The following is a 13,807-nucleotide window of genomic DNA, read 5'->3' as shown; positions in this document are numbered from 1 at the left end:
AGGGGAGGAGGCAGACAAGGTAAGCCGGACTTGACCCAGCTGATGAGGCTCAGTTGATCCCTGGGAGCTCTGGAGTGGGGTTGGCCCCAGGGTCGGCCCCGTCTCCAGCTGAGAGCCATTCTGAACCCCAAGATTTTAGCCATTGATGGGCCTTCGAGGGTGGAAGAGAGGAGAGTGGGGCCCCCTTCTCGGTGAGGCACTCCCCTCATTGCCCGGGGCAGTTCCGCTGGCAGGAGACAGCTTGGGGGACCTGTCTGGGCAGGAGCCTGAGAACACCCACTCACCTGCCCCCGTGGACCCCCAGGCTGGGTCACTCACCCGCTGCCTGTGTGGGGAGGGTCAGCTGGGGCCCCAGGGGTGGAAGGACGGGGCTGGGGGAGACTGGCACGGGCCTGAGGAGCTGCACCCTCTCCCCAGAACTGCTGCTCACGCCTGCGCAAGGTGCTGGAGCCCTATCAGCCTGAGTGGTGTCGGAGCCGGGAGCTCTGGGCGCTATACCTCTTCTCCCCACAGAACAGGTACGGGGTCCACGGGTGGGGGAGACGCCACCCTTTTGGGTCCCTTCCCCACCAGTCAGTGAGCTCCCCGAGCCCCGGGGTCTCATGCTTGCTGCCCTCTTGGGACTGGGGTGAAGAAGGGCTTGGGCAGTGCTGTCCCCGGACTTCTCATCCGGTGCCCTTGGTCCCAAAGGTTCCGTGCCTCATGCCAGAAAATCATCGCTCACAAGATGTTCGATCACGTCGTTCTGGTTTTCATCTTCCTCAACTGCATCACCATCGCCCTAGAGAGGCCGGACATCGACCCAGGCAGCACCGTGAGGCCCTCTTCTCCTTCCGGGGGAGGGGGAGGGGGCTTTGGGGTGTAGCCACCCCCTCCCACCAGCCTGTCCCCACAGGAGCGCGTCTTCCTCAGCGTCTCCAACTATATCTTCACGGCGATCTTCGTGGCTGAGATGATGGTGAAGGTACCAGCACTTCCGGGAGGGCCCCGGGGTCTGTCCTCCAGCCTCACACCCCCCTGCTGTGCCCCTGTGCCCCCCCACCCCATCCGCTGCAGCCCCTCAGACCTGCGCTGCTCCTCCTCTGCACCTGGGCAGGTGGTGGCCCTAGGCCTGGTCTCGGGCGGGCACGCCTACTTGCAGAGCAGCTGGAATGTGCTGGACGGGCTCCTGGTCCTGGTGTCCCTGGTTGACATCGTCGTGGCCATGGCCTCTGCCAGCGGTGCCAAGATCCTGGGCATCCTGCGTGTGCTGCGCCTGCTGCGGACGCTCCGGCCGCTGAGGTGGGCCGAAGGGGTGGGGGGATGGGGTTGGACCGGGAGAGGGGATAAAGACAGATGGAGGGGCAGGGCTAGGATTGGGTCTAGGGGTCTTGGCATGAGCTAGGCCCTCTGCACAGCGGCCATTCCCTCGGCGTGCCCGACAACAGGCCCTCTCTGCCCTGGACAGGGTCATCAGCCGTGCTCCGGGCCTCAAGCTGGTGGTGGAGACCCTGATATCGTCCCTCAGGCCCATCGGCAATATCGTCCTCATCTGCTGCGCCTTCTTCATCATCTTTGGCATCCTGGGGGTGCAGGTGGGCATCCCCGCTTGTCTGTGGATGTCCTGTCTGAGAGACGGTGGCGTGGTGTAGTCTGCAGCCACTGGGCAGCCCCAGAAAGGCCAGCCTCGCCTCACCCTGCTGCCCCAAGAGGCCCCTTGTGGAGGCTGGGGGGCCGGGGGGCACAGGGTCAGCCCGTTGGGTGACCGCCTGCCCTGTCAGCTCTTCAAGGGCAAGTTCTACTACTGCGAGGGCGCTGACACCAGGAACATCTCCACCAGGGCGGAGTGCCGGGCTGCCCACTACCGCTGGGTGCGGCGCAAGTACAACTTCGACAATCTGGGCCAGGTGGGCGGGGTGAGGGCGGACCGGGACGGGAGGGGAGGCGGGGACTTGAGGACAGGGCCAGAGGTCTCCTGAGGTCTGCGTCCAGGTAATCTGTGGTGGCCTCAGCCTGGTCTCCTGAAAGGAGAAGGGCAGAGCCATGGGCTCTAGAGCCAGGGGCTGGTCTGCTGTGGGGGAGGCCCGTGCGGTCTCCCACGCAGGAGGCAGGGCCAGCGCTGAGCGGTCACCACTCCTGCTGTGGCCCTGCAGGCGCTGATGTCCCTCTTCGTGCTGTCCTCCAAGGACGGCTGGGTGAACATCATGTATGACGGGCTGGACGCCGTGGGCATAGACCAGCAGGTGCGGGCAGGCCGTGGGCAGCCTTGGCCCTCCAAGTGGACCTTGTGGGTAGCTTCTGGGTCATCTCCGGGAACCTCCTCCAGGAAGCCACCTTTGACCTCTGAGAACTCCTGGAGAGTTCCATGTCATGGGCCCCCCTTCTCGGGCCCTGGGGGGTGTGGCTGTCCCCGGAAGGGCCCTCGGGCAGCAGAGACCCACGCGGCCTCCTGTGTTGCAGCCAGTGCCCAACCACAACCCCTGGATGCTGCTGTATTTCATCTCCTTCCTGCTCATCGTCAGCTTCTTCGTGCTCAACATGTTCGTGGGCGTCGTGGTGGAGAACTTCCACAAGTGCCGGCAGCACCAGGAGGCCGAGGAGGCGCGGCGGCGCGAGGAGAAGCGGCAGCGGCGCCTGGAGAGGAAACGCAGGAGTAAGGCCCCCGCGGGGCAGAGGCGGGTCGGTACCCGTGCGCCCAAGGGGCAGAGGCGAGTCGGTACCCGGTACCCGCGCACCTGTGGGAGAGCAGTGAGCAGTGGGCCGGCAGGGGCGAGCCCGGCGGCGGGCTTGGAGGCTGGGTCTTCCTCGCACTCGAGTGCAGCTGGCGTCCAGAGCCCCCTGCCTGGCCCTGCGCCCCTCGGCCTCCCAGCCTCAGCCTCAGGCTCGCCGAATGGCTCTGTGTGCTGCCCGCCTTGCCTGGGCCTGCATGGTGGCTGGGCCTTCAAGAAGAGGCCGGGCAGAGGAGGGCAGCTGCAGCAGGAGGCAGGGGTCCCCTCCCAAGTGGCGCAGGAGATGAATGAGACCCCCCAGTCCTCATCCCCCATTGTTAGCCAAGAGGGTTCACACCCATGAGTTCTTAGGGCACAGGGGGCAACAAACAAAGCTGTCCGAGGCAGGGTCTTAAGGAGGCCCTGCCCAGCTTGGGAACCAGGAGGGCTTCCTGCAGGAGGGGACCACTGAGTGTCCCACCCAACCGCAGCCAGCTCAGACCATCTCCTTGTCTTTCCAGGCACTTTGCCCAACCCAGGTACCTGCCCCCTGCCCCGCATGCCTAAGCCTCTTGCTTCTGCCAGGCTCTGCACGGGGCTGTGAGCTAGCCTGGCCTTCACCCCTTTGCCACTTCCACGTGGAAGGGCGGACTTGCAGGCGGGTGCCAGTCCTGCTGGAGTCTGCTGCAGGGTGGGCACAGGATGGCCAGGGCTGGGCGCCAGGCACCACTGGGAGGAAGGATTGTCCACTCGCCTGCCTGGTGTCCACGCTGCTGCCTGCGAGCTCGTGTGTGGCCCTCTGCTCAGTCTGCATGCCTGACTGCTTCCCTGTGGCGCTTCGGGATGCCTGCCGGCTCGTGGCTGCTCCGTGTCCTCAGTGCTGGCCCGGCCGTCCAGGCCGCCGGCCTCTTTGGCTGCGCAAGCTGAGCCGACCTCTTTAGTGACTGCATGCCAGAGCTAGGAGCATGAGGGTCCCAGGTCGGGGTCAGTCCCATCGGCCCTGCCCTCCTAGGCCCTGGAACAGCCACAGCTCTCACCCCCTGGCCCTCACCCGTGCGTTCTGTGGCCAAGGCCGGTCCTCACGTGCAGTGGTGGCAGCTGCGTCCTCCCCCAGTGGGAGCTCAGTGGGCACTGACACGCCCTAAGGGTTACAGCAGGGAGAGCATTTAGTGCAGACAGACCAGTTGGTGAATGCATGACCTCCCCAGGTGATGGCCATCAAATGGACCAGAAGTCCATCAGACCCCAGACAAAGGCAGTGGTCACTAGCCCTTTGGAAGACTAAGAGGGGAGGGACCCTGGGCTTGGTGGCCAGAGGGCAGCTCATGCCCAGACAGCAGGGAGACCAAGGTGTCGGGGCGGACAGGTCACCCTGCTCCCTGAGAAAGCTCCCATCTGCCCACCCCTCATCATGTAGGCGTCTCAGAACCCCTCTGCCAGCCTAGAATTCCTCAAGGGCCCCAGCTTGGGAGCTGCTTGCAGGGTGGGGGCAGGGCAGGGTCGGGCCCTGGGGCAGGGCCTGGTGGAGTCTTAGCTTCCAGGCCCGCTCCTGGGGTTGCCCTGAGGCCAGGGCCCCCACAGCCAATGGGGTTGGTGGGTAGCCTGCCCCTGAGGCGCACTCATAGCCAGGCCTCCCACCCTGGGTTGTCCATCAGGCAAGAGGAGCCAGACTCACAGGGGGCCACTTCTTACCTAGAATGGGCCCCCCTTTTTGAGAGAAATCCCCTCCTCCACCCTCCTGCAAACCCCCACACCTGACCCCGGGCTCATCCCCAGCCTCGCCCCTGCCACCCAGCCCTTGTCACAGGCGCCCTCTCCCTGCAGAGGCCCAGCGCCGGCCCTACTACGCCGACTACTCGCCCACCCGCCGCTCCATCCACTCGCTGTGCACCAGCCACTACCTCGACCTTTTCATCACCTTCATCATCGGGGTCAACGTCATCACCATGTCCATGGAGCACTACAATCAGCCCAAGGTGGGGCTCGGGGCGCGAGACCCCGCCCACCCTGCCTCCAGGACCAGCGTGGGCCATGCGCCCCTGGAGGGCTGTGGGTGGGGTCTGGCACCCAGTGGGTGGTCTGCATCAGGAAGTGCTACCCCAAGAACTTGGGTGGGGGGGGGGGGTCTTAGGTTTACAGCCCTGGGTGAGCCCTTACTGGTTGGTATTCATGGGGTGTGGTTTGAACAAAGGGTCCTCCTTCTCTTAACATCAGTTGAAACACTCAGGGTCACCTGACCTGGAGGGCCTGGCCACCCCACGAGTGGTTCCATGTCGAAGTGTCTCTGAGTCCAGCTTCCTGGGCTGTGGATTTTACAGTTTAGGAAAAAACCAGACAGGAAGGGCTGGCAGGAGACAGATGGGCATAAATGATCAGCTTTGTGTTCTGCTCCAATTACATCTGCATTGCCGTCATTTCATTAAAGAAAGGACACCCCCGCACATGCCCATCCCCTACCATGGGAAGGGTGGGGTCTCGGTATCAGCCTTTGCGTCTGAATCTGCTCAGCTTTTCGGGAAGCTGAGCTCTGGCTGGCATGGGCTGCCCCTGTCCAGGCTGTGGATGGGGTCCTTGTCAGGGTGGGGCCAGGAGGCTGGGCTCAGAGGGGCAGGTCACCCCCCACCTGAGGTTGTCCTCAAAATGCTGCAAGAGTCAATCCAGCTAATACTTTCCTGGCACAGACCCACATACAGTAAGCGTTCAGCAGCTGGGCCTCGAGACCGGTCCTGGAGGCACCCAGCCTGGTACAGGAGAGAGACGGGCAGGGTGCCCAGGACCCAGGTGCTGGGGTGCCTAGTGCTACGGTGGGGGGTGGGGGGGGCAGTCTGGGCGGGGTGGCCTCCGCAGCCCGATGCTCTGCCCCCAGTCGCTGGACGAGGCCCTCAAGTACTGCAACTACGTGTTCACCATTGTCTTCGTCTTTGAGGCCGTGCTGAAGCTGGTGGCGTTTGGGTTCCGGAGATTCTTCAAGGACAGGTACGTGGGCTGGGTCCACCTGGCACCGTGAAGGACTCATGGAGCTCTTGGGGGAGGAGGCAGGTGAGAGCAACAGCAGCTCTTCCCTTCAGCGGTCCCTGCCTTCTGTCTGCAAAGGTGACAGTGCTGAGCAGAGGTGACACCTGGACACTCCCAGGGTGCTAGGGAGGTGACGCCTGCTCTGAAGGGCTCTGGGTGGGGGGAGGAAGCAGCCCGACACTGAGCCCGCCGGGCTGCCCAGGTGGAACCAGCTGGACCTGGCCATCGTGCTGCTGTCCATCATGGGCATCACGCTGGAGGAGATCGAGATGAATGCGGCCCTGCCCATCAACCCCACCATCATCCGCATCATGCGTGTGCTCCGCATCGCCAGAGGTAGGCACTGCGGGGCCCGGGGCCATTCCGACCTCCTCCCTTGGTGTGCCCCAGGCCTCGGCAAGTGGCTGGTGCTGGTGGCGGGAGTGTAAGGGACGGGGGGGGGGGGTTCTGGGGAAGGGTCAGGCTGGCCCAGGCCCTCGATTTTCCCTAATATTCAGCTCTTGGCCCTAGTGCTAAAGCTGCTCAAGATGGCCACAGGCATGCGGGCCCTGCTGGACACGGTGGTTCAAGCCCTGCCCCAGGTAGACGGACAGCTGCCCCAGGATGGGCGCTACAGACACCTCCAAGAAGACAAGGCTGCAGGATGGGCCTCACACGCTGTCACTCATTCACTCGTTCACGGGGTCATCTGCACCTGTGATAACCGTGTTTATCACTCTTCTGTGTGCAGGGAATAATGGCTGTGCTGGAAGGGAGACAGCTGTCTGCCTTCTGAGCCTCAGTCCTCGGGGGAAAACAGACCCTATGCCTGTCTCCCTCGTCCAGTGCTGGACGCAGTGGGATTCGGGCAGGGGATGCGGCCAAGGTGGGCTTCTCTGAGGTCCAAGGACCACATCCACGGTTCAGGTGTCGGCTGACAGCCTCTCTCCTCTTTTGGAGCTAACTCAGGCCCCATGTCCTCCTTCCCTGTGCCCCCACAGTCTCCACCCTGATCCTTTGTGGCCTGTTGAACTAAAAGAAACCCCATCTGTGTAGTATCCAGTTCTTCTGCCAACCCAACCTGTTCAGCCATATGTCCATCTGTCGGTGGTTGTAACCCTTTCAACCAGCCATGCATCCACCCAGCCACCCATGTGTTGTCCATCTGTCCATCATTCAGCCAGCCGCTCACCCCCACAGCTGCCTGTCTACCTAGCACCTGTCTCTCAACCACCTACTCATCCGTGACCTGTCTGTCCACACACGTGGGACAGACGTGCCCGTGCAGCCCTCCAGGGGCTCCTTTCTGCAGCCAGCCCGCACGCATCCTCTTAGCAGCACTCTTTGGCCCTGAGTTACAGTTCCCGAGGTTCTTTGGGCCTGCCTGGTGCAGGAGGGTGGGCAGCCTGGGCCCAGGCAGGCCCCAGCATCAGGGGCCCTGCCCGGAGGGCAGCGTAAGTGCTGGGAGGTGAGGTCAGTGAACGTCATGGTAGAGCCTTGGGCAGGGGTCACTCAACCTGCAGAGCTCAGGCTTGGCCTCGGCATGGGGTCCCCGAGGCTGGAGGCGGGCCCCACACAGAGTCTGCCAGAACCTTGGGCCTCGTAGGCCCCGGGGAGCCGAGGTGCTGGGGACAGGGGCGGTCTTGGGGACAGGATGAGTGTGAGAGGCTGAGGACAGACCCTGAGCACCAGGCAGGACAGGGAGCCCCTAGGGACCGTGGGAGCTCCAGGGCCGCAGGGGTGGGCTGGCTAAGAACCAGGCCTGAAGGCTGGCTCTGGGGACTCGGCCTCCTGCCTGGCAGGAGCGTGGGGTCAGGGTGGCCGGTGGCACCGGGCACTGAGTGCGCGACAGGCGGGGCTGAGGCCTGACCTCGTTCTGCTTCTCTCCTGTGTAGGTAGGGAACCTCGGCCTACTTTTCATGCTCCTGTTTTTTATCTATGCTGCCCTGGGAGTGGAGCTGTTCGGGAGGCTCGGTGAGCGGGGGCCGGGAAGGCGCAGCCGCACACACACATGCACGCACACGCACACGGCCTGCAGACAGCTCGGGACGCTGGCCAGGCTGAGGCAGGGCCCCTGTGTCCTCAGCCCTTCCCTGTGCACGGCCAGCACAGCAGCAGGCACACACACGTGCATGCACACGCACACGCACACGGCCTGCAGACAGCTCGGGACGCTGGCCAGGCTGAGGCAGGGCCCCTGCGTCCCCAGCCCTTCCCTGTGCATGGCCAGCACAGCAGCAGGCACACACAGCAGCGTGGTGGTGCCAGACCCATGACACACGCACACACCCAGGCATGCCTGTGGACACACGCGTGTGCTCATACCCCAGTGAGGAAGGCAGGGCCACATGTGAGCCTGAGCAAGCGTCCCCATGCAATCGCGCACACGTCACCCTAATCTGCATGTTGTCCCCAGGGGACAAAAGCTGCAGTATGTCCTTTTTAATTGTCACCAAGGATTTCCTTAAACTCTCTCTGGCCAGTCTGGGCAGTGGACAGGTGGAGACTCTCTCTGGAAGCCCAGTTCCTGTGGGGTCCCTTCCCCTTCCTGCCAGGGTCTTCTGAATACTTGTTACTGACTACTCAGTGGCTTCCAGGAGTCTCCAGTAGGCCTGTCTGTGAGGTGGCTGAAATGGTTGTCAGTTTGGGGTCTGCCCAGAGGGGGCTCCTGGGACCCGACAGCTGGTGCCCCAGCTCCCAGGCTTGACTCCTGCCCCCCCTCACCCAGACTTATGCCTCAGGGTGGCCCCGTCTTATGCTCCAGGGTGGCCCCAGTACTCCACTGAGGCCTGAGGGTGTACTGATCCAGGAGGGGCCTGGAGAGCAAGCAGTGCCATCTCCTGGGCCTGTGCCAGAGCTGGCTGGCACCAAGGGCTTGGCCTGTGCACCCAGGAGGCCCTAGATCCAGAACAAGCAGGGCTTCAGGCAGCCCCACGCCAAGGAGGAGCCCCCCTACCCTGTTTGGGAGAGACAGGCTCCCCCAGGTGTCTCCTGCAGGTGCCCGTCCGCCAGGGCCCCAAGCTAAGCTACTGCCCAGTGCCCAGGGGAGCACGACCTGCCCCCCGGGGAAGGGGCGGGGCCCGCAGTGGGTCTCGGGGCCTCCTAGGCCAGCATGTACCGTGCCCCCGGCAGGGTGGCTGACCAGGCGGGTCTCTGCCCTGCAGAGTGCAGTGAGGACAACCCGTGTGAGGGCCTGAGCAGGCATGCCACCTTCTCCAACTTCGGCATGGCCTTCCTCACGCTGTTCCGCGTGTCCACGGGGGACAACTGGAATGGGATCATGAAGGTACCGGCCCGAGCCGGGTGGACGGAGGGGGGGGTCCACCCGCACCATCCTGCAGCAGCCCCTTCGCCCACAGGACACACTGCGGGAGTGCGCCCGCGAGGATAAACACTGCCTGACCTACCTGCCGGCCATCTCGCCCATCTACTTCGTGACCTTTGTGCTGGTGGCCCAGTTCGTTCTGGTCAACGTGGTGGTGGCCGTGCTCATGAAGCACCTGGAGGAGAGCAACAAGGAAGCCCGCGAGGACGCCGAGCTGGACGCTGAGCTGGAGCTGGAGATGGCGCAGGGATCCCCACCTCCACCCAGGCCTGCAGCCCCACCGAGCCCGAGCGCCGGGCCCGAGACCCCCAACCTCCTGGTGGCTCGGAAGGTGTCTGTGTCCAGGATGCTCTCGCTGCCCAACGACAGCTACATGTTCCGGCCGGTGGCGCCTGCCTCAGCCCCCCACCCCCACCCCCACCCCCACCCGCTGCAGGAAGTGGAGATGGAGACCTACGTGGGCCCCGCCTCCTCCGGTAGGACCCTCGGAGGCAGCTGGGGGGCTTGGGCAGGTGGGAGGACATAGCAGGGGGACTCAGATGGGTGGGAGGACTCCAGGCATGCGACAGCTGCCTGGTTCAGATGCCTTCCTGCCGCAGGCTTGGTCAGCTTCGAGCACTCACCACCTGTGGAGTCCTGCACCTCCCTCCAGGTCCCCTCAGCTTCCTCCTCCCCTGCCAGAGGCAGCAACGCCCTCCTCAACCTGCCCCCTCGGGGCACAGCTCCTTCCCCCAGCTTTAGCCGCCTGCTCTGCAGACAGGTAGGAGAAGCCCCCCCATTTCCTGCAGGGCCTAGGGGGTTCCCTCTCCCCACTAAAGGATGAGGGACAGGGACATGGGAAGGGGGGTGCTTTGTCCCTGCACACTGTGATGACAAGAGTTCCCAGCTCCCAGGACCACATCTTGTTCCTGGGCACCAGCCTCAGTCCCCCACAGCATGCCGGCCTGTGGGCCTCAGCTTTAGCCGCAGACCACCCTTCCCGTCCTCGGGGTGCCACACTGGGCTTGCAGGGCCCATGGCAGGCTTTCCTCACTCTCAGGCTTCAGCCCTCTGCTCCTCACAGCCCCTCCCCATGTGGCCAGCAGGGACAGTTGGCACACATGCAGGGTGGTCCCGGGGCGTCATGGGTAGGGTTAGAGGACAGTTAATAGTCACACCAGGGGCTCCCGACCCCCTCTACCCTGGGTCCCAACCTCCGGGGTCAAGAAGCTACCTTGGCCCAGGTGGGGAGCAGTCTCCGTGCCCCGGCTGCTGGCTGGGCTCTGCCTGGTCTCACCTGACCCCATGCCCTTGCAGGAGGCCCTGCTTACCAACTCCTCGGAAGCACAGGTTGGCAGCCCTTCAGATTGCGGCCTGGGAGCGGGAGAGCCTGGCAGGAAGACCCCCTCGAGGCAGGTGTCCCTGAGGGACTCCCTGCGGTCCCCGCCCCACTCCCCAAGGCCCGCCAGTGTCCGCACCCGAAAGCACCCTTGCGGACAGCGCTGCGTCTCTAGCCGACCACCAGCCACACACGGGGAGGAGGCGGAGGCCCCAGACCCAGCTGACGAGGAAGTCAGCCACATCACCAGCTCGGCCCAGAGCCCCTCGCCCGAAGCCCACGGGGTGGTGGGCGGCAAGCCGGACCTGTGCAGGCTCTATGGTGCGGACGCCCAGGGTTTCCTGGACCAGCCCGGCCGGGCGGACCAGCACCGGCGGCTCTCAGTGGAGCAGAGCGGAGGAGACAGCTGCTCAGAGAACGGAGAAGTGAAGGCCCAGGCCCTGGAGGCTGAGCCAGCCCTGGGGGCACGCAGGAAGAAGAAGATGAGCCCCCCCTGCATCTCCGTAGACCCCCCCATGGAGGACGAGGGTACAGCCTGGCCCCCTGCAGCAGAGGGCGGCAGTACTACCCTGCGACGGCGAACTCCATCCTGTGAGCCCTTGGAGGGCATGGGGGTGGACCCTACTGCCAAGGGGGAGCGCTGGGGCCAGGTGCCCTGCCGTGCGGAGCACCTGACCATCCCCAGCTTTGCCTTCGAGCCGCTGGATGTGGGGGGCCCCAACGGGGACCTGTTCTTGGACAGTAGCCACAGGGCAGCCCCAGAACCCAGAGCTTCCTCCGGGGTCACAGCACCTGCCGAACCCTGCAAAACAGAGTCTCCCGTGCTCTCGAGTGACCCCCCAGAGAAGGGGATGGGGCTGTACCTCAAAGTCCCCCAGAGCCCCACGAAGAAAACAGGGTCCCTTCCAGCCAGTCCCACACCGGGTGACAGTGTGGATGAGCCTGTGTAGCTGGAGGAACGATGCCACACAGGCTTGGCGGCACTGGGGTCGGGGTACACCCGTGGGGTGGTCGCCCTGGGTGGGGCCATGCAAGGACCCCAGCTCGGGCCCCACCTTAGGCAGAGGAGCCAAGAAAACACCCGCCCAGGGAGAGGGAGGCAGGCGCTGCTCTGGGCGAAGAGGAACAAGGTTAGCCCCTCGGACTGCAAGCCTCTACCGGTCCATTCAGGTTTGGGTTTTTCCAAGTTTCGCCACTGTGGTCCCTTAATGAGAGCTGCGTTTGTGGGACAAGGACTAGAAAGCGACCAAAAGGAAAAAGGCAGGGGCTGCCCAGCAGAGCCTCATCCTCACATCCACTTATTTTTATAGGGAACACGCTTGGGGCCACTTGTGCCCTCGTGGGTGGCAGCTCGGCCCCCCGCAGCCATGCTTCACCGTTGCTCAGCCTGAGCTCCCGTCCATCTGTCCTGACCTACCACTGTCCCTCCATCTTCCCTTCCGTTTCCCCTCCCCACCATTCTGTCCAGAAAACAACTGACTCTGGTCCCTGAAACACCAAACCACCAGGGAGTGGGAGCCGTGCAATAAGACCACCTCCGCCGGTGCCTCTGACAGCCGTCCCGGGCTCTGGGCAGAGCCGTTCCCACCGATGCCCCTTTGTTTCATTTTGTTCCTTTTATAAATTCAGGTTAAATGTTGCAATAATCTGATGCAGAAAATTCAGCTTCTCAAGTTGAGGGAAGGGGGTTCAGAGCAAAGTGGAATAAATATTAACTTATTTAAGGAACAAGTTGGATGACAATCGGAATCCGCCCCTCCTTGTGAGAGGGTGACAAAGATGGGTGGTGACAGCCACCCCAGCAGGGTTGCAGGGACCCCTCCTGAGCACCTGCCCCACTCGGGCAGGCCCACAGAAAGTTCAGCAGGAAAGGCTGAGCTCGTTGTAGCAGCCAAGTCCACGTGACATTCACACTCTAGAGAAACTGTTAACAACACAGGAAGCCTGCCAGAACTGAGCGGGGATGGTTGTGACGGAGGTGGGGGGACCTCCTCTGGGGGGGCTCTCACGCTGGGCAGTCAGCCTTGGGCTGCAGAGGACACCCAGCACTCGCCATCTCCCCGCCCTGAAGTCTTCACGCCCAGGCCTTGAGCCTTGCCCTTGCCCTGTGCTCTGCTGGCCTCTCCGATCAGCTTGTCCGCAGACCCACGGACCTCTTTCTTTGTCCTTGAAGCCTGATCTTGGGGGTTTCTCAGGAGGATCCCAGTTTAAGGCCCAGACTTGATCTCGGCAGGGACATCTCAGCTCCCATAGCTAGTGTTCTACCAGCTTGTGCTCCCTGATGTCCCTGTCCTCACATCCACCCCGGGTCCTGGGGTCACCACAGATCAAACATGCAGCGCACCTTCCTAACCATCGTCTGTCCAGTGGGACCTGGTCACGAAGCTGACTAGCAGCTGTCGGAAGTGGCTGGAACCTGTCATCTTCCCCACACCCAGCTACCGGCCCAGCTCCAAATCACAGCCTGGGTTGAAGGTCCCTCCATGTCACTGACCCCTCCTAGATGTGGGGAAACTGGAAACTGGTACATGGCGGTGAGCATGAGGACACTTCTCAGAGTACAGACTTGTCTCCTCCAGGACTTGGCCCAGAACCGTGGCTCGGAAGTGCATGTGCCACGTTTGCTCTAACGGTCCAGGGCTGAGTGGTGCTGTCTCTATGGGAACCACGCTGAATCTGCAGAACGGTGCTGGGAGGGCGCCCTTTCCAGCTCAGGAGAGGTGTTCGAGCCCATGTCAGCCCTCGCAGGTTCTAGAAGGCCTGATGGCACCCAGAGTGGGGGGTGGGGGCGGGTCCAGAGGAGCCCCGGATCTCTGCCTCCCGGGTCCCGCAGGAGGGGAGATGCCCTCACCTGTCCCCTCCCATTCACCTACAGCATTGAGAACCCCTTCCCCCACCAGCACCCCATCCCATGGCTCCACACAAAACCCTACACACCCCCAGTGTTCCAGTCCTGCTCTCGGCCAAAGTCTCGGCACCATCTCCATGGTCCCTTCCATGACACTGTGACTGGATTTGCTTCTGTGCCCATATCACAGGAGAACACAGAAGGCTGTCATGCCCCAGAGTGCCCCCCTCTCCTGTCCCTGTGGGGACAGGTTGCCAGCAACCCAGGGGACATGGGGTGCATGGGGGCCTCAATGGAATTCTAGCTTGATAACCTACCCCCCATAAGCCAACACCTGTCTATCACTTATCACTGGCTGAGTTCCTTGAGATCCCAGGGCCAGACCAAGGGGGCCCGGGGGCACCAGCATCTTCCCGGGTCTGGGGAATCTCAGCCTCAGGCCCCGCCCACCTACCTTCCTTACACCGCCCCCACCCAGAGGAGCCCTGTGGCTTCTTGTCCCTCAGCGTCCCCCAGCACAACCAGCATTTAGAAAGGTGTCAATGTGCTTGTATAAGGTTAGCAATCCAAGGGGGTCGCCCCACTGGCCACAGCAGGGAGAGCTCAGGGCGAGTGGGGGCAGAGGCCCTTCCCAG

At 63.4% G+C, this 13,807-nt stretch overlaps 1 protein-coding gene across 3 annotated transcripts in view; it reads left to right on the top strand.

Moving 5' to 3' along the window:
• Positions 1-12,022, top strand: part of CACNA1H (calcium voltage-gated channel subunit alpha1 H) — a 64,695-nt gene extending 52,673 nt beyond the window's left edge. Inside the window, exons 18-35 of one of the 3 annotated variants that reach the window (XM_066275372.1) lie at positions 418-518; positions 691-814; positions 896-964; positions 1,097-1,281; positions 1,448-1,574; positions 1,761-1,886; positions 2,133-2,222; positions 2,440-2,632; positions 3,209-3,226; positions 4,512-4,663; positions 5,554-5,663; positions 5,905-6,038; positions 6,213-6,283; positions 7,577-7,655; positions 8,846-8,967; positions 9,041-9,482; positions 9,606-9,766; positions 10,303-12,022. In XM_066275372.1, the coding sequence (XP_066131469.1) occupies positions 418-518; positions 691-814; positions 896-964; positions 1,097-1,281; positions 1,448-1,574; positions 1,761-1,886; positions 2,133-2,222; positions 2,440-2,632; positions 3,209-3,226; positions 4,512-4,663; positions 5,554-5,663; positions 5,905-6,038; positions 6,213-6,283; positions 7,577-7,655; positions 8,846-8,967; positions 9,041-9,482; positions 9,606-9,766; positions 10,303-11,274 (3,276 nt within the window). In that variant the 3' untranslated portion in view covers positions 11,275-12,022. The remainder of the gene's footprint in view (positions 1-417; positions 519-690; positions 815-895; positions 965-1,096; positions 1,282-1,447; positions 1,575-1,760; positions 1,887-2,132; positions 2,223-2,439; positions 2,633-3,208; positions 3,227-4,511; positions 4,664-5,553; positions 5,664-5,904; positions 6,039-6,212; positions 6,284-7,576; positions 7,656-8,845; positions 8,968-9,040; positions 9,483-9,605; positions 9,767-10,302) is intronic. The other 2 variants (XM_066275374.1, XM_066275373.1) reach the window with 2 other exon arrangements.
• Positions 12,023-13,807: the final 1,785 nt, after the last annotated feature.

Source organism: Saccopteryx bilineata, chromosome 4 (genome assembly GCF_036850765.1).
Source record: "Saccopteryx bilineata isolate mSacBil1 chromosome 4, mSacBil1_pri_phased_curated, whole genome shotgun sequence".
In the NCBI taxonomy this organism is placed as follows: domain Eukaryota; kingdom Metazoa; phylum Chordata; class Mammalia; order Chiroptera; family Emballonuridae; genus Saccopteryx; species Saccopteryx bilineata.
This window is presented reverse-complemented; position numbering and strand designations above follow the sequence as displayed.